Source organism: Eleutherodactylus coqui, chromosome 2, assembly GCF_035609145.1.
Source record: "Eleutherodactylus coqui strain aEleCoq1 chromosome 2, aEleCoq1.hap1, whole genome shotgun sequence".
NCBI lineage: Eukaryota > Metazoa > Chordata > Amphibia > Anura > Eleutherodactylidae > Eleutherodactylus > Eleutherodactylus coqui.
Window position 1 is genome coordinate 110735459 of NC_089838.1, and position 26161 is coordinate 110761619.

Genomic DNA, 26161 nt, shown 5'->3' on the forward strand with positions numbered 1-26161 from the left:
TTATTTTTACTATATTCGTTCCATTTAAAAGAGCCTTTATAGTATAAAATGTCTGCAGGCAAACTGCAATAAACTTAATTTGATATTCTATTAAATCCTTTCTTAGCCATTTTTTGTAGTGCAAGGTTTATAAAATTGAATGCAAATAAGATACACCTAAACAGTATCCTGTGGGTTACAACATTCCAGTTTTTCCCAGTGACCAGGAACTACTCTCTACAGGTCATGATTATCACTCCCATCCCCAGGGACACTTCCTCCTCTTCTTCACGCTTCCTTTACCCTGCTCTTTACTAAATCGAATATACCCCTGTTTTAATGGTTCCTAGTTGGATCACTTGCGCCTTGTGCCTGGGCCTGCCGTACATTTTTGGGTAGGAGATGCACTTCATATATGAAGAAGTGTTTGCTTCTGAAATGCCAGTCTTAATTAATTTCCCCCCATGTTTTTGAACATTTATTTAAAGGTTTTTGTGCCACTTTTTCATCTTAAAGGAGATGTCCCGCGCCGAAACGGGTTTTTTTTTTTTTAAACCCCCCCCCCCGTTCGGCGCGAGACAACCCCGATGCAGGGGTTAAAAAAACCACCCGCACAGCGCTTACCTGAATCCCGGCGGTCCGGTGACTTCAATACTTACCGCTGAAGATGGCCGCCGGGATCTTCTACCTTCGTGGACCGCAGCTCTTCTGTGCGGTCCACTGCCGATTCCAGCCTCCTGATTGGCTGGAATCGGCACGTGACGGGGCGGAGCTACACGGAGCCGCTCTCTGGCACGAGCGGCTCCATAGAAGAAAGCTGAAGACCCGGACTGCGCAAGCGCGGCTAATTTGGCCATCGGAGGCCAAAAATTAGTCGGCTCCATGGAGACGAGGACGCTAGCAACGGAGCAGGTAAGTATAAAACTTTTTATAACTTCTGTATGGCTCATAATTAATGCACAATGTACATTACAAAGTGCATTATTATGGCCATGCAGAAGTGTATAGACCCACTTGCTGCCTCGGGACATCTCCTTTAAGGACCAAATCTTATTTTTCAAATCTGTCACTTTATATTTTCTTATTCACGACATATTGTAATTGAGTGCTAAATTGTCATCAATAAATTGTCTTTTATTTAAAAAAAATCAAGATTTACTGAAAATTTTCAAACTTTGAGTTTATCTGCTTGTAAGACAGTCAAACACCACAAAATAGTTAATAATTAAAATTCTGTTTTTTAGGACTCCAGAGTATATAGCAGTAATTTTCTACAATCGCTAGCAAACTTCTTTGCACTGACTGATATGCTGAGCGATACGTGGACCGGTTCAGACACTACACTGACTGAACAAACACTCCACTGACAGAACGCCTACAGAACCTATAATACCACTAATTGCTATGACTTTTTTTCCATAAATTAACCCCTCTGCCCTTTTTTCTCCAGCCACTAATTCCACACTACAGCGGTTCGAAAGAGCGAGCGCTCTGTAAACGGTGCACACTCTGGCTGCTTCACTGTCATTGGTCAGTCAGCACTGATTGACCAATCACAGCAATTACTGGGGCAGAACAGCTGTGTTTGGTTCTCCAGAGGCAAGTAGTTATTGGCTGCTAAGTACCATCCTGTGGCATTAAGGGGTTAAACACTACAGCCTCTTTGAACTGTATCTTGTAAATGTAACATGTTAAGGTTGCTGGGTGCCTTAAGCTACCTATACACATAAGATAATTTTCTATCTCACAACCCCCATACACATGCGCACACTGCTGAGCATTCATGTATTCTGAATGCAGAGAGGCAAGAAACCCGCTGCCAGAGCAGTTTATCTCCCTAAGGAAAAAATAGTCTGGGCACTTTCATAGATTTATAGGGGAATCTTTGTTACATTAAGATTTCAGTCTTGTGCTCTTGTTTTACTGAATATGCTAGATTTATACAACACAAAGTAAATTTTAGGAAGGTAGCGGGTACCCGCTATTTCTGACAGCTGATGCCTGCCTGCAACTTTAGCAATCGAAGCTAGCATCTATCGCTGCAGTTGACTGTTTAGAAGCCTCTTTCTTGAAGGGGAGCAATTGCGGGGTGTCATTGGGTTCGCATGGCAGCCTGGAGCCTAAGGAAGACTTCCATATATTGCAGTCTATTAAGCTCCGCCACTAGCTGTACATAGTAGAAATGATCAAGCTATTGCAACTTCAAGACCCCTATGGGGATTAAAGAGAGTAAAAGTAAGTTGAATAAAAGTTTTGAAAATTTAAAGTTTAAAAAAAAAAAAAGCCTTTCTCATTTGTAAGAATAAATAAGTACAATTGATATTGCTAAGTCAGTAAAAGTCCAGACTAAAATATATAACTATTGGTGAACTGTATAACATAAAGCCATGTGAACCAGCAACATTAACATAAAAATAAAGCTATGAGTCGCAGAATATGGTGACAGAAGCACATTTTTTAAAGGGTTATATTTTATTTTATGTAGGTTTTATACAATAAAAAAAACAGTTTATATTTGGTATTGCCACATTGTACTGACCCTAATAAAGTTAACATGTAGAGTTTTTGTTGCTGCATCATGATCCTAAAAATAAAATACAAAAAACAATGGCGCAATTGCATTTTTTTTTTCTATTTCAGCCCAGTTTTGTCAGTACATTTTATGGTACATTTAACCCTTTGCAATCCAATTTTGGATTCAGGGTTTTCTAGCGGGCTCTATTTCTGCCATTATACAGTGGCGCCATCTGCTGGGCTAGAGCCAGTATTGCGGTATGGGACATGCTGGAGAGGCCCCCGACAACAGAGCAGCCAGTAATATACAGTAAGAATACCCTGCCGGATGTCTTCTGACACCGGAAGCTGTACAGCCTTCAATCAGAATGTCCGAAGACGTCAGACAGTGTATTTGAAAGGGTTACTAGAACTAATAATGCAACTTGTCTTGCAAAAAAAACATGCCCTCATACAGCAGTGTCAACAGAAATAAAATATTATAGCTACTGAAAAGTGGGGATGAAAAAACTAAAATGAAAATTTCTGGCATTTAGTAGTTAAAAAAAAAAAAAAAAGAAAAACACAGAATTGACCCAATCATTGGAGCTGCATTCCCCTGTATAAGTTTGTGTTCAAACGGACGCATGCAGGATTCTCAGGCGCAACTTGTTTCATGTAGTACACAGACACAAGTCCATGCGCTGTCTGATACCCTTGGGCATTGGACATTGCACGTTCAATTCTCATCTGTAATACAGACCAGAATAGGACTTGCTGTTTTTTTTATGTTTGTTTTTTTTTTTGGGGGGGGGGGGGGGGAGGGTCTTACGGACAATAGCGCTGCATAAAAAAAATTCAAAGGCTATAATGGGCCCATGTGCTGACAGTGAAATAAATGGCCAGCACATGAACAGGAAATACACCTGTGCGAAGGAGTCCTTACAGTCGGGCATCTTCCAGCATTCTCTTCCTACTCTGCAGTCAGAGGTGCTGTAAGCTTGATGCTCTATACTTTCCAGGCTTGGGGCATTCCCTACTGCACTCAGTTTGAGCAACAAAACCCACTTACATTCAGTGTTTTGGCACCTTTCTTCTAATTGTGCCAGTTTCCAAGCTGAAAGACAAATTCGCAAATGAAATTACAGCAGGTTAAGCAATGTTACAGGCGCCTTGAAAGCATGAGAACGGAGAAGCTGTGCGGTGTGAAGTGGTGAGCAAATGTTTCGCACGTTCCAGTTGTAAAGAGTTGTGTGCGCTTTTCCAAACCCTTCTAGGCATGGGAGGAGGTTTTTTTCCCTCAACTTTCTTGGTGTATTTAAATATCAATGATATATTTGACTTCAGTATTGTATTACAGTACTATAAGATGTGTTCAAGGAATATTACATGAGAAGTGTGAACAAAGGTGATATTTACATTTTAGGAACTGCATTGTGGGCTCTAACATACAGTTGTATCTGTCAATTTAAATGACTATTGAGAATAAGCTTCTGTATGTGTACATGATGAGTAGCACTATTTCTAACGATCATATGACTTGTATTCTGCATTTATCACTAGTTTTCCTCCTATGCTGGCTTCACCACTATTTCACAGCTTTCCTAAGCTGATTGGTGGAGACTAGCTGCTGTGCTGTCTGCTTCTTCAGTGTGTGCTGTGTATAGCAATGTGCTTCACTTCTAGCAGCTGATTGGTTGAAAACTGCACCACAAAACCAAGGCATTTTACGATCAGATACATGCTTTTTCAGTTATTCATTTTTGATTATTAATTAGCATGTGCATCACAAATATGATCGAAAACGCCCTGGAAACATGTCAAACCCGCAGTTCCAATAGCTTATGGCAGCAGAGCCTTATGTTAGAAAATGGCACAAGTGATTATCATTTACCAAGTTATTCTTACTGGTAAAGATTCTTTGCACAGTATTGCAAAGACAAGCATGTGACTTGTGTTCCCTCTATTATTTTCTCTAGGCTTCTATTTCTTCTGGAGCTTCTGACGAAGATCTTATTTGCCTGAACAAAATGTTTTCCAAAAATGTGCCTTGCCCAATGTGCCAGTGTAACTTTCCTCGGACCCAAATTGAGAGACACGCAGCATACTGTGATGGGACAAGTGATTTACAAGAAATGGCAGGTAGGTGTAGGCTATAAATGTACGAAAGTGTAAATTGTTGAAAATTAGACAAAATATCATAGAATTGCAAGGTCTAAGGCTCCTATGCGTTACCAATGTTCTACATCTACAGCACTGTATATTGTTCTTTATGGAAATAATGTGAGAGAGAAAGGAAAGGGGTGGAACAAACTCAATAATGTCAGAGGCTTGAGTCCCCGATATGTGACCAGGATTCAAAAAGCCTTGAGGAGGGTTTTAAAAAATAGATAATGGAGGTGCTACTGGCCAGGTGGACCCACCATTGGTGGACGGACTAGATCTACAAAAACTGGTATCTTGGAGCCAGTCTATAATTAAGTCATGAGACTATAGGATTAAATATCCAACTTCTCTTTTATTAAATTAATTAAAAGCCAGCAAAAGATGAGCGTTTCGGGTGAATCCCTTCATCGGTCAGGCTGGGTACTACACCACTCTTGGGACTGCAGAGATATGGACCCAAAACTGCTGGGGGCACGAAGCAGAGGGGACCGGGGCTGTGACACCAGGAGAAGCGGAACCTCGAAACGCGAACCTTCTGCTTGCTTTTAATGCATTTAATTAAAGAGAAGTTGGATATTTCGTTCTATTGCATTAAGACTAGAGATGAGCGAGCACGCTCGTTTAAGGCTGCACCGAGTAGCAGCCTTAAACGAGCATGCTCGCTCATCTCTACTCACGACATTTGTTGTTGAGCAGTGCCAACATGCCATTTTTTTTGTTTCCACATATGGTAATAGTGTCTCTCTCAGACATACTGTATTTTTTTTGTCTGCTATGTAATATTAACGTATATTATTATTTATTTTTATTTTTTCCCCACAGTTTTGAGACCAAGAAATCAATTGAGGAGAAGCTATAATAGTTCGAGTGCCAGCATTACCGCAGCAGACTCTGGCAAGTAAGTAGGTATGCTCATTTCTTCTTTTATCTTGGTAAATAAAAAAGGCTCTTAGGGATTCTTCATTAGAGTGGTTTCAAGCAAAGTGGGGGACATTTAAACACCAGTCTTCTAGTGTAGAAAGGTTTTGAGGCAAGGGCCACTTGCACAAAGATTTTGACTTTTCATCCTTCTGCACCAGGTTTGCCACTTTTGGGGAAGGTTGGTAGAGCTGGTCAGAGGGTGGCGCGGCCTCCCCAGACTGTCAAATATATGTATAATTTACACCAGAAATTGGTCAGACCAGGCGTACATTTCTGTCAAGTGGGGATGCGCTGAATATATGAAGAGGTCTCTGCCTCTTTATATATTCAGTGGACCAGGTTGAATTGTACCAAGCCCTTTGTCTGAGATGTCGGGCTTCTTAAATTTCCCCAGTGGGTCTCGTTTATTCGTCAAGATAAACTGGTTGTTGTGCGCAACAAAGCCAGTCAGAGCCCAGCTTTCATTTCTTAAACTACTCTAACCAAATGAAATGTGATTGGTTGCTGTGGGCAACAAAGACAGTTTTTTGTTTTGTTTTTTGTCTGTTTTTTGTTTTTGTTTTTTTTTTTAGACCATTTTGATTAATGAGGCACAATATTTTTAAATCAAACACCACTGCAGTTTTTGAGAATAAGTCATCTGTAGAAATCGCCTGGAAAACCCCTTCGAAACTTTACCACAAGCCACTTGTATTCAGTCTTTTAAACAAAGTGTTTGTTATGAAGCCATTACTTTATCCACAATGCATACTTCCTATTCATGCTGGTTTAACAAAAGGCCCCCAAACCATTGTGCAGCAATACACAATACCTCATATTGTAAGCATGAGCCTATATTGTCATCAGTCCATGACACCCTACAGGTTAAGTAAGTAGCACTTGTGTACTCCAAATGAAGTGTTTTACGAGTAGCACTTCTCGCACAACCGCTCTCCACTCCATGTTGGTATTATTGAAGGGATAATGTAGTAAAGCTATCTTTGTAACATGAAACCATTGTATTGCTGGTCATAATGCTCTAGAAGAACATTTCTATGCTTTACCCTAATATTTTCATTCCGTTTTTAGAAAATATTGCCTTTTAACCCTTTCCAATCCAATTTGTATCCTGGTTTTCCTAGGGAGCTTACTCTTTTTCTGCTGTTATACAACAGCGCTATCTGCTGGCTAAAGCCAGTACTGCATAAGGTGACACGTTGGATAGGCTCTGACAGCAGAGAGGCTGGCAAATACAGTAAGAGAACCCCAACGGGCGTCTTCCAACATCGGAGCTATACAGCCTTAAATCATAATGTCTTCAGAGGTCAGACAGTGGATTGGAAAGGGTTAATCCCCTAAGGGCGCAGACGTTTTTTGTTTTTTTCCATTTTTGTTTTTTCCTCCCACTTTTTAAAAAAATCGTAACTCCTTTTTTTTATCCATCGACTTAGATGTCTGAGGGCTTTTTTTGCAGGATGAGTTGTATTTTTTACTGTTACCATATGATGCACTGCAAAAAATTCTAAGTGGAGTGAAATGGAAAAAACAGAAATGCCACCATCTTTGCGTGCGTCTTGTTTTTACAGTGTACACACTGCAACAAAACTAACATGATAACTTTATTCTATGGGTCAGTCCGATTACTAAGATACCAAATTTATATATAATTTTGTTTGCTGTACTACTTTTTTCTCCAAAGATATTTACATTTTTTTAATTCTTTTCTGCCGCCATCCTCTGACAGACATAACTTTTTTATTTTTCCATTGACGTAGTTGTGTGAGGGCTCATTTTCTGCAGAACATCCTGTTTCTATTTGTACCATTTCGGAGTACATATAATCGCTTTTTATTACAATGTTTTCTTGGAAACGGTCACCAAAAAAAGCGCAATTCTGGCGTTTTTTAATTTTTCTTTCTGACTACATTCACCATGGGGAGTCAACTACTTTGATAGATCCAACTTTTATAGACGCAGCGATGCCAAATGTTTTTAACTTTTTTTTTTAACTTTTACTACCTTTTTTATTTTTTTAAATAATAAAACTTTTTGGAACTAATTATCACATTTATTTTTAGTCCCCATAGGGGACAAGAACATGCGTTGCAGTGTGATGTAATGCCATAACATTACATTATACCATGATCTGACAGGCAGTCTACCAAGCCACTACACAGGCATGGCTTGATAGGCAATCTGCAATGGCAGCCCTGGGGCCTTTCAGAAAGCCCCCGGGTGCCATGACACTCACACGGCAGACCGTGATCTCATTGCGGGGGGGATGTACGGGACCCCGGAACATTGGTTGGGGCATTTAAGTGTCGCTGTCAGAATTGACGGCAGCATTAAAAGGTTTTACAGCTATGATAAGCGACGTTGCTTATTGGAGCTATTGTGGGCATGTGTCTGCTGTAAGAAACAGCCGGCAACCACATTGTATGTAGCGGGATCGACCCTGCAATCTCCCTCCATACAAATCCCAAACCTGCAGGACATAACTGTAGGTCACAGAGAGTTGGGGGGTTAAAAACTGGCTGCAAATTAGACAGCAAAATACAGTTCTGATGTTCCCATGGGCAATGATTTCCAGTGGATAGGTGATAAATATTCTTTATACTCATTTTAACTACTAATATAATATTGTTTTGAAAGTTATTTATTTCCTCGGGTGCCCAGTTTATCTCAAACATTTCAGGTCTGGGGTATTTTGGGCTAGACCCTATTTAGCTGTATTTAGCACAAGTTTTACTACATATTTTGTGAACAATGCATATGGTGTTTTCTTTGTTTGTTCTTACACATAGGGCCTCATTTATCAAAACTGTCTAATAGTAAGGGCATATTCATATGACCGTATTTGCGTGTGCAAAATCCAGAGAATAGAATCCATTGATTTCAACGGGCTTATTCCCATGGGTGTGTTTTACAATAGAAGTCTATGCAAGGTACGTAAATATGCAAGGGAATGTGTGTAACACTGTGCAAAACCACAAAAAGGGAACATATCTGGACCTCATTAGGCTAATGGCTTCTTAATCCACGAAAAAGGGGTGTTGTGCATGTGTGAACTGGCCCTGCGTGTGCAAAAAGTACAGTACTAGGCACCAAAACTTACGCAAATACGTTGCACTGTGGCAAGCGTTTTTGCGCATACGCCGGTGTGAAAGGGCCCTAAGACTGACTTTGTTGCACATAGCAACTAGTAAACACTCAAACACTTTAGTTTTGCCAGAGTTTAAAGGGGTTGTCTCACGGCAGACTACTAAATGTTCTTCCTTCTCTACAACATGCTGCCCATAACCATCAAACACCATGTTCAGTGTGGGGTTTAAGCTGTTAAGGACCTGAGATGAACACCTACATCACGGTCGGTGGTAGTTCCCTCACCGTGTCGTACGTTTTTGTCATGGTGATCTTGTATTATACAACCAGCCCTGCAACTGTGTGGATTGGAGAGAACCGCACTGCCTGACAGTGTTGCCATGCAGAAGCATACCTATGCATTACCCCAGCGATCTAGAAATTAGAGGGTATTTGTTTTATTTATCGAAATGTAATATGCAGTACAGAATAAAGAAAAAAGGGTGATTATTGGATATATGGCATATATAGTAAACAATAATATTCCGTGCAGAGTGTAAAGCATCAGATATCGGAACATTTTCTAACATTTGTAATCGACAGTTACAGTAATAAACTTTTTAAACAGAAAATTAAAACCGTCTGTCTTCTCAATGGTATCATGTCTAGTCAGCAGGCAAAGTGGAACACACCTCTAGCCAGGAACCCCATATCTTCTGGTATTTGCCAGGGCAGCCTCTATTCTGGTAGATGACTTTTTCGTAGGGTATTACAATATTTACCAATTGGATTCAATGTGACATTAAAGGTGGCTCTGTAGCCATCCAACGCATGGCTGCTACTTTACGCGCTAGAAATAGTACCTCTTTGAGAAAAATGCGGACATACTTTGGCCATACGTCTTCTGTTAACGGACCAAATAAAATTATCTTGGGATCTAAATTCATATTAAGTGGAGGTATTAGGAGTGAGTTTACACAAGAGACCATATTAGACCAGAAGGTTTTAACGAAAGAGCAGTCCCACTTCAGATGCCAAAAATTCGCATCTGGTTGGCGGCATCTATGGCAAGAATTAAAATGGAGGTTTCCCATTTTGAATAAGCGACTAGGGGTAAGATATGTTTTATGAATGATATAAAGTTGGATCAATTTGTTGTTTACGGCAGGGGAGACTGAAAGGTGGGATTCCACCACATCCGACCATTCTTCAAGTGTTAAGGGGTTTTGTCATTAAAAGAAAAATTATTTAAACTTGCCAATCCCTTCCCTGTCTCTCTCCTTATCACATATTCTCCTGGTTGAGCCTCTCCAGTACCCCAGGTCAGTTCACTGCAGGCTGGGCCCAGCTTGTTAAGAAGGCTGCTTATCACAAACTCCTTCCTGCCGGGTCAGTGAAGGTCACATCCCTGTGCTGTAGCTTCACTGCCTAGGAAGGAATTGTAATCCATTTCAGAGACCGCTCGGATGAGCAATCTCTGAAGAAGATAGGCAATCCTCCTGCTGGCCTGTGAGCTGTGACATAATGTACATTGGCAGACTGCCAACCTAATGTATGTAACCTCACAGGAAGGAGAAGAATCAGGCAGCTGGAGCTGAAGTGAGGCCCCGGACTGCAGGAGACAGGAGAACATGGGGGAGGTGAAGATCTGGTAAGTAGACTGATGGGGGAGGAATAGATAAGTATAGCATTTTTCTTTTTTAGTGACAGAACCCCTTTAAGGATGGAATGTAGAGTTTCCATTTGTCAAGAAAAGGGAGTGGGTTAGGGCCTATCTTTGCTGAGAGCAGATGCGTGTAAAATATTGAAATTAAACCCTTAGGGCCTTGAGATTTGAGAATACCAATTGTGGGAAATTTTGAAATTTGGGTAGAAGTGGGGGGGAATTGAGAATGTAATGCATGTCTCAATTGGAAGAATCTAAATAATTGAAGTTGCGGGGACTGCAGCATCTCACGCAAATGGGTAAATGTAGGGAATATGCCATCCATGTACACATCTCCCAATGAGACTACCCCCAGGCCGATCCAATATTAAGGATCTGGAACCGAATGTAAGGCTGTTAGGCCGGGGTTGTCCCAGAGGGAAAGGTCAGACACCACATCTCAATATTTCTGAAGAGATTTGGCTTCTCTCCACACACAAAGAGCCAGTCTATGCAATGGTAATATATTGGAGGAGTTAGAGCATTCTGGGAATTCTAGATAATTTAATAAATTATTACCCCTTGTTTCGCAAGATATTGATCTGCAGTGGGCATCTCTTGGTTCAAAAACCACAATTGAATGTTCCATAGTTGTCCTGCTAGGTAGTATGGCGGGAGGGCCATTCCAGCCTGGTCCTTAGGCCTTTGCAATGATGAAAGCCTTAATTTAGAATGAGTAGAGTTCCATATAAAGGATATAATGAGGGTGTTAAAGGATTGGAAGATTCTCTTTGGAACGCTTAGTGGCATATGTTGCATAATATAGAGACACTTGGGTTGTATAGCCATTTTGACAAGATTTATACGGCCAGCTACCGAAAGTGGTAGTTTAGCCCATCTTTTAAGTTTGCATTTTAAAGTTTCTTGTAACGGCGCAATATTATCTGTTAAATCGTTATGGTAGTCCCCGGACATGACTATCCCTAGATATCTAAATGTGGAGACCACAGCCAGATCCTATCTAGAAACACAGGGATCTTTTTTAGGGTTTTGGCCCGTGCATAAAATTGTTGATTTAGCCCAATTAACGTGTAACCCAGAAAATTGGGAGAACTTGTCTATATGGATCGTTGCCTGAGAGAAGGTGACTTCAGGATCCGATAAAAAAAGGATTGTGTCGTCCGCATATAGACCCACCTTGCTCTCGAGTCCTCCCCACCTGATGCCTAGTACATTAGAGGAGGATCTCAGACGAATCACCAGAGCTTCAATAGCTATGGCAAACAAGGCCGGGGAAAAGGGTCATCCCTGACGGGTACCACTGGAGAGCAGGAAGTCAGCAGAGGGGACACCGGTAATTACCACGTTGGCTTTCAGGGATTTGTATATAATTCTAATCCATTGCATTAATTTAGGGCCGAACCCAAAACGGGCAAGGCAGGCCTCCAAAAAGTTCCACTCCAAGGAATCCAAGGCTTTCATCATATACAAAGATACGAGCGCCCAAGGCATATTATACTTCCTACCCAATTGAATGACAGTCTGAACCTTACGAATATTAATTGTTGTGGACTTTCCTGGCATAAAGCCTGTCTGGTTAGGGTGTATAATAGATAGAATAGCCTGGTTCAGTCTAGTGGCCAAAATTTTGGTTAAGATTTTATAGTCTGCATTTACTAATGAAATAGGACGATAAGAGCTACACTCAGTTGGGTCTTTATCAGGTTTTAGAATGACTATAATGGACGCTTCATAAAAAGAGGGGGGAAGGGATTTCTCTAACAGGGCTTGATGTAAAATATCGTGCAAGAGTGGGGTTAGTAATTCACTATATTTCTGGTATATTTCTATTGGGAGGCCATCAGAGCCAGGGGATTTATTAAGCGCCATTTCTTTGATAGTTTTCAGAATTTCCTCTAGAGTAATTGGAGCTTCTAAAAAAGCCACTTGTTCAGTAGAGTGTTGGGAATGTCAGGTCTTGTAAGTAGTTATGGACATCTAGGGTAGTGTTTTCGGTGGAGGATCTGTAGAGATTAGTGTAAAACTCCCTAAAGCACGTTGTTATGGACTGCGCGTCGGTAAGCTCTGTACCCTGCGGGTTTTTAATTTTCAGGATCGTGTTGGCTTGGTTGCCAATAGATGACTACCGGTAGATTGGTTGCCCAATTCAAAATAGTGTTTAGTAAAAAATTATTTACATTTAGTCTTTACATAAATTTGATGCCTATGAAGGGGGGAGAGGCCAAGCCATTTTGCTTTATTGGAGTCTGTAGGATTAGAAATATGTTTTTTCAGCCTCGGATGTCTGGATTTCTAGCTCCTTGTCGTGAGAAGTTGATTTTTAGATGTAGGAAATGGCAGATTTGAGGCACCCCCCTGAGATATACTTTTAAAAGTGTCTCATTTCAAGGCATAATGAGTATTACCATCGTGAGCGTCTAGAAACATTGATATGTTGTTTGGCGTTTGGTCATTGGATTTAAGGAGTTTAAGCCAAAATGGGTGTAATTTCCAGGTAGGGACGATTTTATGACTGGGAAATTTTAGAGATAATAATATCGGGCTATGGTCTGGTACACCTCGTGGGCAATGAATTCTATTAGATGAATAGAGCACCAATGTCTGGGAGCATATATAATCGATTCTTGATAGCGTGTTGTGACCCGTAGAGTGACATGTATATTCGAGGGTTTCCGGGTGACGTAGTCGCCAAAAGGTCCACCCAGCCAACACTTTCAAACAGCTGCTGCATAGGGGCAGTAACTGTGACAGGAGTTTCGGGGGACGGTTGGAACCTGTCCTTAGCCGGGTTCATTACCTGATTGAAGTCTCCCATGCAGACAACAAAAGCTAAGGGGAACTGATGAGCAAACATAGCAGCCTGTAGGAGGTAAAGGTTATTATGAGGTGAGTTGTATATGCACAAAATAACATAGGGCTTCAATCAATCTCTGCGTATACAAACACGAATCTACCCGCAGGGTCTCTTTGAATATTTATGGGATTCCACCTTAATGATTTGTGGATAAGGAGTGAAACTCCTCTAGAGAAAGAAGCATGGAAGGAGTGACCTATCCATTGGACCCACGGGTTTTTAAGGGCATCAGCTTTGTCTATCATGAGGTGAGTCTCTTGCAAGCTCATGATATGGGGAATTAATTGCTTAATTTGAGAGAAAACTGCTTTACGTTTGGCCGCAGTGCCTAGACCTCGCACGTTCCAACTAAAGCAAGACAACGACATCGGAAAACATAATGGCATATAACACCAGCGGCATTTCTAAGAAGAGAAGCGTGTTACACATATTAAAGAGAAAATTATACCAGCTCAGACTTATTTGTAATCTAATAGAAACTAAACTGGAACAGCTTGAACAGCTAACAGTTGACATCCCGCTTAACAACGATGCAGCGCGGATGTCTGAGAAAAAGAATAAGCTACAATCTATCTTGAAAGTAGCAGTTGTTATGAGTGGGGGGATATTCCAGTGGCCTATAGAGAATTGGTTTTCGGAGTAAATATCCTAAGCAAGGCATTGGGTTATTGCTCCGGCAGTGGCAATGCAGAGGTGAGTGTGCATTCTAGAGCTATGTAAAGACAAAGGAAAGGGGGGATATAATTCCTTGTCTCGACCATATGTAGCTTCTTCCATAGGCCAATGGATTATAGGCTCCATCAATCTTTACATAGCTTGCAACATCCTGAAACGCAGATCAGGGCTATGCAACATCGGGTGACATAGGATGCATGCGGAGCCACTCCATGGCCTCCGTAGGGGAATGTAGAAAAAGCACTAATATTCACTACAATCCACAGATGGGCCGGGTATGCCATAGAATATGGTATGCCCCTGTCCTTAAATTTCTTTTTTTATTTCGACAAAGGTGGCTCTCTGTTTCTGCAAATCCGCCGAGAGATCAGGGAATATAGAGATCACCGAGTAATTGTATTTGAGAGGGCCTTCTAGCCTGGCCTTACGCAAGGCGGCATCCCAATCCCTGCAGTTCAGAATCCTTGTCAAAAACGGGGGGGGGCGCCCGGCAATGGGGGCTTCGCCAGAACTCGGTGGGCTCTTTCCACCGTAAAGGAGGGAGAAAAGGTGTCATCGCCCAGAGTGGATTTAAGCCAATTTTCTGTAAACGATTCAGGTTGGAAACATTCTGTTTTCTCTGGGAGACCAATTATACGTAGGTTGTTACGACGTAAACTGTTCTCTAAATCATCAGTCTTGGATTGACAAAATTCTGACTGTCTTATGGCTTTCTCCACTGCCACTGGGCGCGGGCGCAGGGAGTTTTCTATATTAGAGACGCGGTCTTCCATCTCATGTATCCTGCCCCATATGTTTTGCAGATCTTGTCTTAATAGAGTAACATCTGATTTAACCTCCTCTATTTTACCCGTGAGGGAGGACTTGCAGGCGTTAATTGCTTCTAATAGTTGGTTCAGGGCTTTGCCCAGGGTCTCTCGTCTGAACAGTTTGTGTCGCACACGGCGTATGATCGGGTGCCTCAGTACGAGAAAATTCTTTTAGTTTTTCCGCAGCAGTACTGCCTTTGGCCCGAGTACTCATGGTGAGCGATCGTAAAACAAAGATCGTAGACTGGATATGTGTCTTCACTATTGTACTGCAATATAAATCAATGGAATTATCCGAGTCCCTTAAGACAGGGGCAGGCTGTCAGATCAGAAAGTACAGAGGATTTCTATAGAGCATTAAATAAGTAGAGCAGCGAGAGTCCACTCGGTTGTGGGTTATAGTGGCTGATCAAAGGAATAGAGTGAGGTTACAGGTTACGTTCAGAACAGTCTCCGCAAAGGTTCCATCCAACCGCAGCGCCGCGAGGGGTCAGAAAGGCAGCTCTACAGTTCACTGCACCCACTAGCCAGGGGCCACAGAGAGCCAGGCCTGTTTATGGAGGAGCGCCACTGCAGGTCCGTCAGAACCAAACAATAAAGAGGGGGTTCTGCAGGTTGCACCAGCCAGCAAGCTAGCACTCTGCCAGATATGTGTAGTTCTTCAGTGAGACCGCAGTGAATGTCCCACACACAGCCACAGTTGCAAAATGGCGCCTAGTGGTAGAAGGGGAATTTCCCAGGGATGTTCAGAGGGCCTCACGCGGCTTGTTTCACACTCCCGCCGCTCACAGTCCCAGCGCCTCCACTATCTCCAAAACGGCCCCCCACCTCCTCTGTCAGGGACTCGCTTGCCTCTGCAGTCCGCTGGAATCAGAATCCGGGCAGGATTCCTCCGATTCTGTCGCCGTCTCTGCAGGTATAGCTTTCCTTAGCCTCCAGATTTACGAGGCCTGCGTGTGAGGAGGTCCGGCGTAGCGGGGCGGTCAGCGCAGGCACAGCCGCCGCCCTCCGATAGAGTCTCGCCGGCGCCGCTTCAGACAGCTCCCAGATCCGGACGAGAGGAGGATCTATCTCCGGGCAGCAGCGGAGGTAGAAAGCAGCGCCGCGGCAGCGGCTTCCACAGGGCGGGATGCGCCGGTCACCAAGCGCAGACAGCACGATGCGGCAGACTGCAATAAAAAGGGCGTTGGCGCACGGCCTAGTTCCCGCTCCGGAGTGCGGTCCGGGTCCGAGCCTCGGAGGACAGGAAAGCCACTTTTCCCAGGGCCAGATATCAGCAGCAAGGTTAGAGGGTCTGGATTTACCTGTCAGGGTGACAGTTCGGGTAGGTAGGCCAGGATAAATTACAGGATGATGAGATCCCCTGGGGAGCTTCATTCACATGCGACCTTCCATCTTGGTCGCTGGCCATGACCTGTTGGAAATGAGAAGTTTATGTCCTCTGTATCCTCTGCTGGGACTAAGTTTCCCAAAAAAAAAAGTTCAAGCAAAAATCATATTTTTCCTGATCAAGTCTTTGGTATTCCTGCATCTGTAACAATCCGAACTATAAAATTATCAATTTATTCATCCCACATAATAACTTAAAAAAAAGCAATAAAAGGGTGCCAGATTCAATAAAAGGGGTGTTTTTGGAGGTTACACACGAAAAAAAAAAACAATAAAAAGTAATTAAAGTAATTCCACTGAAAACATCAACTCGGCCTGCAAAGAACTCTCAGGTATCAACAGAAAAAAAAGAAAGTAGTAAGATCTGGAATCTGTATATTGTATTTGCAACTGCCATGATTGTACTGATCCATACAATAGCGTTAACATGCTAGTCTGTTATACTGCACAATTAATCCATAAAGATTTTTATTTCTCTCAGTTTGTTCTCTAACTAACAAACCAGACAGAATCTGCAGGTTGAAGGACACTTGAGAAATAGTGACCACAATATAATTAATTTCTAGCTGTCCTTCACTAAGAAGCCTAATCAGGAAGCGACAAAAAATATAAAGTTTAGTAAAGCAAAATTTGATCAGTTCAGAACTACTATCGATAACATTAATTGGGACAACATCCTCATAAATAACAGTACAGACGACAAATGGGAAAAGTTTAAAAACATCCTAATCGCCTCATGTGAGCAGTTCATATGCTTTAAAAACAAAAGAACTACAAGTAGAAGGAAACCAATGTGGCTCGACAAGACTGTAAGGGGGGCAATAAACGAAAAAAAGAAAGCGTGTAAACTACTAAAACAAGAAGGCAGCGAAAAAGTGCTAAAATCCATACAGGTAAAAAAACAAAATATGTAAAGAAAAGATCAAAATTGCTAAGGAGGAGGCAGAAAGACTGATTGCCAAGGAGAGCAAAATAACCCTAAACTATTCTTCAGTTATATAAACTGTAAAAGTATTTGCACTGAAAGTACTGGCCCTTTAACAAGTAATGCAGGACAAACCATAGAAGACAATGGGGAGGGGGGGGGGGGGGGCAAATCTATGAAATAGTTGCTTTTCAAGTGTATTCACGAATGATAACTGCGGAACTCTGCCTGAGGACGTGGTGATGGCAAAATCCATAGAGGAGTTTAAGAGGGGACCAGATGTCTTTCTAGAGCGCTATGATATTATAGGATATAGACATTAGGTGACCAGCGGGGTTGTTGATCTCAAATGTTGATCCAGGGATTACTCTAGCTGCCATTATAGAGTCAGGAAGGATTTTTTTCCCACCAAATGAGCTAAATAAGCTCATTGATTGATGTGTTGTTTTTTTTCTTTTTTGGTCTTCCTCTTGACCAACAGAGGGCAGGGGTGAAACAGGCTGAACTAGATGGACATTGTCTTCATTCAGCCGAAGATACTATGTTACTATGTCACATGAAAGTGAGGTTTTATAAATCCCATGTACATGTATTGTACTATATGTATGTTGAGCATTTTCTGTAAGGAATTTATATCCCAAATCCGGTACGTCTAAAAGTAGGCTCAGATTTCAAGATATGGGTGCTAGAAGTTCTCTTATAAAATAGTGCCAGGACCATTCACTTGTAAATACTCAAGGAGTTAGAAAGAATGCTGGATTTACCAGTCGTCAGCTGTGATCTGCAAAGTGCAATGTTTACAGCACAGTAATTGTTGGGTTCAGAGATAAAGTTGTAAGACAAAATCAAGGGAATCACTGCTATTGTGTAGTGTCTGAAGTAAGCACTCGCCATCGACACAATGCAGAGGCCACACGCTGTACATGCATTTTGATGTCTCTACAGAGCCTCTATTGCTGAATTCTGTAGAAATCCAGCCAGAAATAGCGCTGCATACAGTGTGTCCTCCCTTCCCTTACTACTTGTAGCACCGAGAGAAGGGAGAACAGAGACCTGACAGTCGGGAGCAGTTGGATCTGTCAGCCAGGTGGAAAATGGTATGAAGGCAATTTAGTAGGTTTCTTAATTTTGCATTTTGAAAGCAAATGAGCAATGAATAATGCAAAAATTCTGTGCAAAAGTGTCTTTAGCCTTTAATTTGCGCTACTGACAGCAAAGACATTCCTATTAAAAACATTATTTTAAAACCAGTCAAATAACAACTCGTTAGCTTAACAAGAATTTGTGGGCTAAAATAAAGTAAAGGAACCAATTACCCTTTATATTCACATGTGCAGAATTCTATTTCTTGGGTTTAAAAAAAAAAAAAAAAATGATCTACTTCGCAACCGTAAGTAGAAGCGCTGCTAGATGGAGATTACATCTCCCATGGAACTATGTATATACTCCTACAGATGTAACAAAGTTTAGCGCAATGCAGATGACTTGCCATAAAAAGTTATGCTAGGACAACATAAGCCATTGAACAGACAAAGTTATGTGCCACAGTTTAACGCGTTGTGTCAAGGTAAACTTTGCTATTTTTGTAGATTTTTATTATAAATTATTCAATGTTTTTTTTTCTTCTACAGGTGTGAGAAATGTTACCTATGTAAATCACTAATACCGCTGAAAAACTATCAGGTACATGTGGACCACTGTTTGCAGACTGCAGAGCTAGAAACCCAGGGGAGCCAGAGATTGAGAAGCATCAAGGTAAATGTGTTAATCTCTTCCTAATCAAATGGAATAAATTCATGAAGGAGAGACGGGAATATAACAAAAAGTTCCTTTTGGAAGAAGTCGTTGCTTTTTTAAAATAAGGAACGTGTTCTTTAGGATGGGTTTATGTATGGGCAGTAAAGATTACACCATAGAGAAAATAACACACAGAACCACATTTACCAAATTCTGCACCACAGTTTTAAAAACAAACAAAAAAACAAACACATAAATTAAAACCCACTTCTATAGCCGTTTTGTTTCTCTTTTTTATTGAAAATAGTGGATGGAAAGATGTAGTTTATAAACTACTGCCAGAACACTATCCAATATAAAATCACTGAAATGCAACCGACCTTCTAAATCATGCAGTCCACTCATTCGGTATCCGTGGAGCAAAATGGAAATCCTCTTTTGCGTGAACTTGCCCTACTGTAAGTGGTTTACTTCTGTGGAGTTTGGAGATTTATTTTACTCCATGTACGAGTAACAGATTTCCACAGCACTGTATACGCATTATCATCACTTACATTAGGCCTCCATGGGGGTTTACAATCCATATTCGACTATTGGGCCTCATGTCTACGGGTGTTTTTTCACTAGGCATTACATGTGTGAAATTCGGTGAATGGAGTCAACGAAAGTCAATGGACGTGTAGATAAGACCAAGAAATTGATCGCATTGTGAGCTGTATACTTTTGTATGGGCAGCGTATACAACGCTGTCCATACTAGAGATGAGCGAGTATACTCACTAAGGCTAACTACTCGAGCGAGCAGTACATTAACCGAGAATCCTTCCGCTCGTCTCAAGATTCGGCGAGTGGCGGGGAGGAACGGAGGGGAGATATCCCCCCCCCCCCCCCCGCTTGCCCCTGCTCACCGCCGCAACTCACCTGTCACCCGCGCCGGCAGCCGAATCTTTACAGACGAGCGGGCAGATACTCGGCTAAGGCACTACTCGCTCGAGTACTTGGCCTTAGCGAGTATACTCGCTCATCTCTAGTTCATACGCAATGCACTGCATTTGGGCGGCGATTCATACACAACTCCACTATGAAACAGCAAGGAATTTTATAAAAAAAAATAAAAATCTTCTACTACACATGACAGCAATCTCTGCCAGCAGAGCCGGTATCCCAAACACTAATGAACTGCTGAGCTGTTTACAGGTACGCCTGTGGATATGAGGCCTTAAGGTGTTTTTGAAGTTTGGCAGGAAACTCGCGCGAAAATGGAGAGAACATATAAACTCCGTGATGATGTTGCCCTTAAACTCAAGACCTCACCTCTGCAAGACAACGATACTAATCACTGAGGGGCCTTTTACACGGGCCAATGATCATGTACAAACATACGTCTAGTCTACATCTGGCTGATATCGGGCCGTGTAAAAGACCCTTCTTGCATTAATTTGAGCATACACTAGATCAGATTTAGCTTTTGTTTTGTAAAAATTGCAAATCCAAAAGCAAGCAGAATGTGTGATAACATCTCCAACGCATCGCATAGTGTCCGTGAACTGCTCCCTCGTCATATACTGTTGTTCAGGCGGTTACATTGTTTGTCGCATACATTTCTCTTAGTCATATTGTTCTACTATTAACCTTAGCAAGCATTATGCCTGAGAGAGACGCAACCTGCTGGATGCTGACAGATGTTTATCCTTGGTTTACAGCAGGAACATCCAGGGCGCAATTGCAGACTCCTGAGCATGCTGGAGCAGTCGGAATCCTCGTTGGCAGGTATAACGTGTAACCAACAAACTGCATGATGGAGTGTAAAATGAGTTGGCTTTTAGGGATGCCTCCCCTGTATTTAAGCTACAAGCTCGTTCCCTTCTATGGCCATTGAACTCTTCTGTGGCTTCTGAGATTTTTTTTCATAACCGCAGGGAGAATGTTGAAAGTTATGTATAACTTAAATTTTTTTAATTCTGTCAATGCATAGAAAATGAAAAATAAAAACTGTTTGAGAGCTTGTTCCCACTAGCACTAGAGATTTCCATTCCTCAGTCCCTTTTTTGCAGCAGAAAAAACGGAATTAAATGTTTCAATGTAGTTCCCCTTTGAATTTAATGGGTCTTTTACACAAACTGGAAAAAAAAAAAGAAGTGAAAGGAGTGGAATTAAACCCAAATATTTCAAACGGAACAAATAGCTCAATCAGCTAATTCTATCTGCTGTAAAAACGGAACAGAAATCCCTAGCCCTAGTGGGAACAAGCCCTTCCTTTGTGTTAATAACTTTGTAGCCTTTAATAGTTTTTTACCACTTTCCTTTTCCGGCGTCTCCAGGCTAGCAGACAAGGAACACATTCCTATTCCCTTCTATTTGTCCTCTACTTCAGGTTAAATTTCCAAATATATATTAACACAAGGTAGGGGGCACACTGGAGAAAATATGAGACTGCAGGATTACACTACACACTGTTGTCTTTCCATGGTGACACACAGGGCTGCTTAAGAGCTGTACTGACAAAGCCATAGGACATTGTTAACTATTATGGACACCCCTTGGGGACATTTTTATTTTTACTTAAATGAATGTCTTTTGGGCTGAAAAGCACTTTACAATGTCTTGTTTTTTTTTAAATTAATAATGATTGAACTTTCTATAGCGCCAACTATAGATGAGCGAGTATACTCGCTAAAGGCATTTGCTCGAGCAAGCATTGCCTTTAGCGAGTATCTCCCCCGCTCAAGACTGCAGGTTCGGGTGCCGGCAGCGGGCATGGAGCTGCAGGGAAGAGCGGGGCGGAACGGAGGGGAGATCTCTCTCTCTCCCCCCCCCCCCCCCCCCCGCTCCCTCCTGCTGACTGCCGCTACTCACCGCTCCCCCGCGCCGGCACCCGAACCTTCTGTCTCAAGCAGGGGAGATACTCGCTAAAGGCAATGCTCGCTCGAGCAATTGCCTTTAGCGAGTATACTCGCTCATCTATAGCGCCAACATATTTTACAGCACTTTACAAATCAGATGGTACATACGTGTACAGACAAAATCAGACACTTTCTACAGTATTAAATTAATAAGCAATTTGAATAGAAGTGAGGGCTCTGTTCTTAGAGCTTACATTCTACCGTGTTTTCTTGAAAATAAGACCCTGTCTTATATTCATTTTTTCCCCAAAAGAGGCACAGGGTCTTCTTTTCGAGGAATGTCTTATACTTGCCTAGCCGGCGCCACCCAAGTAGCTTTTGCTGGTCTCTGTAGTTCCGGCAGGCTTCCTTGCAGTTCCCAGCACCGACAGAACGTGGCTTGTAATAGCCACCAGGTCTGGAGGGTAATCGGGGATGAGCCACGAGTCAGCAATAGGAGGTCTCAGTTTGTAGTAGAAATGGATGAGACTGGTAATGTAGTCAGATGGAAAGTCAGAAGTCAGTATCAGATCTGGTCACAATAGCAGAGGAGCAGGCAGAATTGTAGCTTGACAATCAATGCTGGGGAGCAGAATATTCATGCAAGGAGGGAGTGGCAGGGCCAGGCTTTTATAGGAAGTACAACCAGGAAGCGGACAGAGCTGCCGGCTGGAGTTCAAGAGGTCCAAGGTTCGAGTCCCAACATGGGTTTTAGAAAAACATTCAAACGTGATAGGCAAATTCTGTGCTAATTTTTAGGCAGGCTGTGCTATGTCATAGATTTTTACTGCAGATTTCAGCCTTTACTAGTAAATCTTTAAGCTGTATAGCGAACACTACAAGTCCATCTCATACTTGCATTTCTTAAGTTGATTAATATTCAGAATTAAAGCCCCATAAACAAGTTTTGTGCAGTACCATGTACTTTTTTTTTAAATAACCGCTTTACTCCTAAATTTTTCAAACAGTGATTTAAACAGACAAAAAAATTCACCAGGGAAATGTTCTACATCACAATCAAAACCTAATTTGGCACGCGGAGAATTGTAAAGGATATTTATGAACCTTCCTAGGAGGATTTTAGTTTTGTTCATTTTGCAGAAAAACCACGCATTGCCACTGTGTGCTACTTGTCTTGTGTTCGTTATGTAGACCCCTGACCCCGAGCATGTAGTAGAGAATCACTCATTACTAGCTATTTCCCCAGTGAACCTTCTTAATGAAAATCACTCTTAACAATGTTTTCTTCCCCTTTTTATTGAGGGCAAACGGGGAAATATCAAAACCAGCCTTTGTTGGGGAAGTATGGGATTTTACTTGTAGTTTCTTACCAGTTTGTATTAAGTAGCCATCACATTAAAATGGTAGTCTGGTGGGGAAAAAATGACTTGAAAGCTGCTCAGCCCCCTGTAAACATGTTTAAAAAAAAAAACAAATTCCTTGCCTCACCTGATTCCGCTGCAGATGGCTTTCCGACAGTGCCCGGCCTTCTACTTTGCTCCATGTTATGTCACAAGGTCATTCAAGCATTAGCCAGTAATTGGCTATAGCAGTCACATGACATCACTGGAGCCGAAAGAAGAGTGCAACCGTGTGCCATCGGGAACGGTAGCTGCGTCGGATCAGGCAAGGTGTGGTTTGTTGGTTTGTTTACACAAGGCTGAATACATTTCAGTTTAATATTTTCTTACCAGACGACCCCTTTAATTTACCTGATTAAAATGATTTTCCAGTACTCTCATTGACCTGCCTTAGAATAGATCATTAATAGCAGTCAGTGGGGGCCCAACACTTGGCAGCACCCCAATGATCAAGTGTTTGCTAAAGCTGCTGTGACCAGACCTAACACTGCTCCGTGCACTGCAGTAGCCCGGAATGGTGCTGCAACCTCTGTCCCATTTAGGTGAATGTGTGATAATTAAAGGTAGCAATCTTCCGTCCGTACAGAAAGTGCAGTTATTAGCAGATGTGACACTGATAATATAATCTCTGAGTTTAATTTATTATGCTTTTGTTTTACTTTACAGAAGCAAACAGTAACGCTCCGGAAACCTCCAATCTGAGGTCAGTCTCCAATCTGATCATTCATACCTATAATCATTATAGTTTCTGTGCAGCCATCGAATTGGAATGTGTGAATAGTTTCCTAGGACTTCTCCTTCCTATACTTTATTAGTAATTTGATAAAATTTTAAAACTGTATTGTTAAAAGTACTTACAATAGTGATGTGATCGCAGAAACTGGAGAATCCAGCATCCATTAAAATCAGCTTTATTGAAGAAAATTAAAATCCCATCAGGAATAGAGACACAGAATGAGGTTTCTTGATGAGTTTCAAGCTGTCATGCAGCTCTTAGTCATAATACACATACAGCGTGTGCGTACCCAGATTAACCCTTTCCAATCCACTGTCTGACCTCTGAAGACATTATGATTTAAGGCTGTACAGCTCCGATGTCAGAAGACGTCCATCAGGGTTCTCTTACTGTATATTGTCAGCCTCTCTGCTGTCGGAGCCTATCCAACGTGTCATCTCATGCAGTACCGGTTTTAGCCAGCAGATAGCGCCGTTGTATAACGGCAGAAAAAGAGTAAGCCCCCTAGGAAACCCAAGATACAAATTGGATTGGAAAGGGTTAAAAATTGCTGTCCAAACTGCAGGCATCATGTTACAGAGCAGGAGGAGCTGAGCAGACTGATTATATAGTTTTATGGGGAAAGGTTTAGTAGAATATTTCCTTTAATAACAGTGATATTATATTTTTCCTTTTTATATACATGTGTGACTTTTTTGTTCTTTTTTCCACTCATGTTTCCAGCCCCCCGAAAGAAGAACATGACGACCGTTTTAGCTCTGAGCATCTGAACCCCAGCGACTCCCCGATCAGATCTTTCGTATCAATCTCAGAAGCCACAGATTGCCTTGTAGACTTCAAGAAGCAGTTTAGCTCTCGGCCAAGCAGTAAAAAAGCTAGTCGCTGGCGGAAGAGACGTAGAATGTGACTGCAGCACTACATGCTACAATCCTGGACCAAATAATGAATGTTGGCACATGTACAGGGTGTCTCGAAAGTGGGGAAACATCCACTTTTACAAGCTGCGGGGAAAGAAGATCCCTGTGCTAACATGAGAATGAATACTGGTATATTAAAATGAAGCACACCATTGTTTTTCTGGTGAAAATTTTCTGCCAGTTTGCCATTGGGAAAATTAGAGTTGGATCCAAGTTGGCGGCATTGAAAATGGCCATCATGTTGGCGATATGGCCTGACAAGTTTCCCCCGCAGCTTGTATGCAAAATTGGATCACCATCTGCCAAACCGTTTTCGTTCCATATGGGTGTTTCCACACTTTTGAGACACTCTGTACGGTTTATACACAGATCTTTTGTGTCTAGTTTTTACATGAAGTACAATCCACATGTGATTTCTATATGGCAGAAGAACTTGTGGCTTTCCACAAAACCATGTGATGTCTTTATCACCTATGCAGCTATTTATTTTTGTGAATAGTTCAATGTTTTCATTGTGTTATGTCAAGCAATACACTGTCAAAGTGCCTACAATTATTAATGTATAATTTATGGTGATATTTTATTTCCATGTGGTGTACAATAAAAGAGATATTCTACTGAAGAGATACCACTCTAATTAGCAGTCTGGAGGAAACAAAAAAAAGGTCAGCAAGTTGTTTTTTTCTTCTTCACCCTTGTGTATATTTCTGCCTTAAAGGGGTTGTCCCGCGCCGAAACGTTTTTTTTTTTTTTTTCAACCCCCCCCCGTTCGGCGCGAGACAACCCCGATGCAGGGACTTAAAAAAAACCCGCACAGCGCTTACCTGAATCCCCGCGCTCCGGTGACTTCTTACTTACCGGTTGAAGATGGCCGCCGGGATCTTCTCCTTCGGTGGACCGCAGGGCTTCTGTGCGGTCCATTGCCGATTCCAGCCTCCTGATTGGCTGGAATCGGCACGTGACGGGGCGGAGTCGGCATCCTGCACGAGCGGCCCCATTGAGAAACGAAGAAGACCCGGACTGCGCAAGCGCGTCTAATTTGGCCATTAGACGCCGAAAATTAGGAGGCTCCATGGAAACGAGGACGCTAGCAACGGAGCAGGTAAGTGAAAAACTTCTTATAACTTCTGTATGGCTCATAATTAATGCACAATGTACATTACAAAGTGCATTAATATGGCCATACAGAAGTGTATAGACCCACTTGCTGCCGCGGGACAACCCCTTTAATTTTATAATGGCGATCAAGAAGGTCACACTTATCTTTAATAATTATATATTTCTATCACAGTGGCAATTTCTAGTCAGGTTGTCCCATGTTCATTTACAGAGGACTTCCACCCAAAATGTAAAAACAACCAAATGTTAGTAAACCAGCTGATATACCTGGCTTCGCCCGAGTTAATTTGATACAGGTGTTAACATATTTGAAGTAACCATGACTTGATAAAATACACAGATGAGCATTAGATTTTTCTCAGGCTGCATGTACTGATGTCCCTCTGCAGAATGTGTATATATCTCCCTCACTGCATTCTCTCTAAAGCTGTGCCCTCTGGAAGTAATATATTAAAAATAAGATCCGTGATCCT

At 41.9% G+C, this 26161-nt stretch overlaps 1 protein-coding gene across 6 annotated transcripts in view; it reads left to right on the forward strand.

Annotated features, from left to right (window-relative positions):
* UIMC1 (ubiquitin interaction motif containing 1) overlaps positions 1-25191 on the forward strand; it is a 96395-nt gene extending 71204 nt beyond the window's left edge. For 4 of the 6 annotated variants that reach the window (XM_066591329.1, XM_066591330.1, XM_066591331.1 and 1 more), the window contains 6 exons: positions 4452-4614; positions 5461-5536; positions 18569-18692; positions 20377-20443; positions 23583-23619; positions 24376-25191. In XM_066591329.1, coding sequence (XP_066447426.1) covers positions 4452-4614; positions 5461-5536; positions 18569-18692; positions 20377-20443; positions 23583-23619; positions 24376-24559 — 651 coding nt within the window. In that variant the 3' untranslated portion in view covers positions 24560-25191. Of the gene's footprint in view, positions 1-4451; positions 4615-5460; positions 5545-8342; positions 8484-18568; positions 18693-20376; positions 20444-23582; positions 23620-24375 lie in introns of those variants that run through there. The other 2 variants (XR_010790298.1, XM_066591333.1) reach the window with 2 other exon arrangements.
* The last annotated feature ends 970 nt before the right edge of the window (positions 25192-26161 follow it).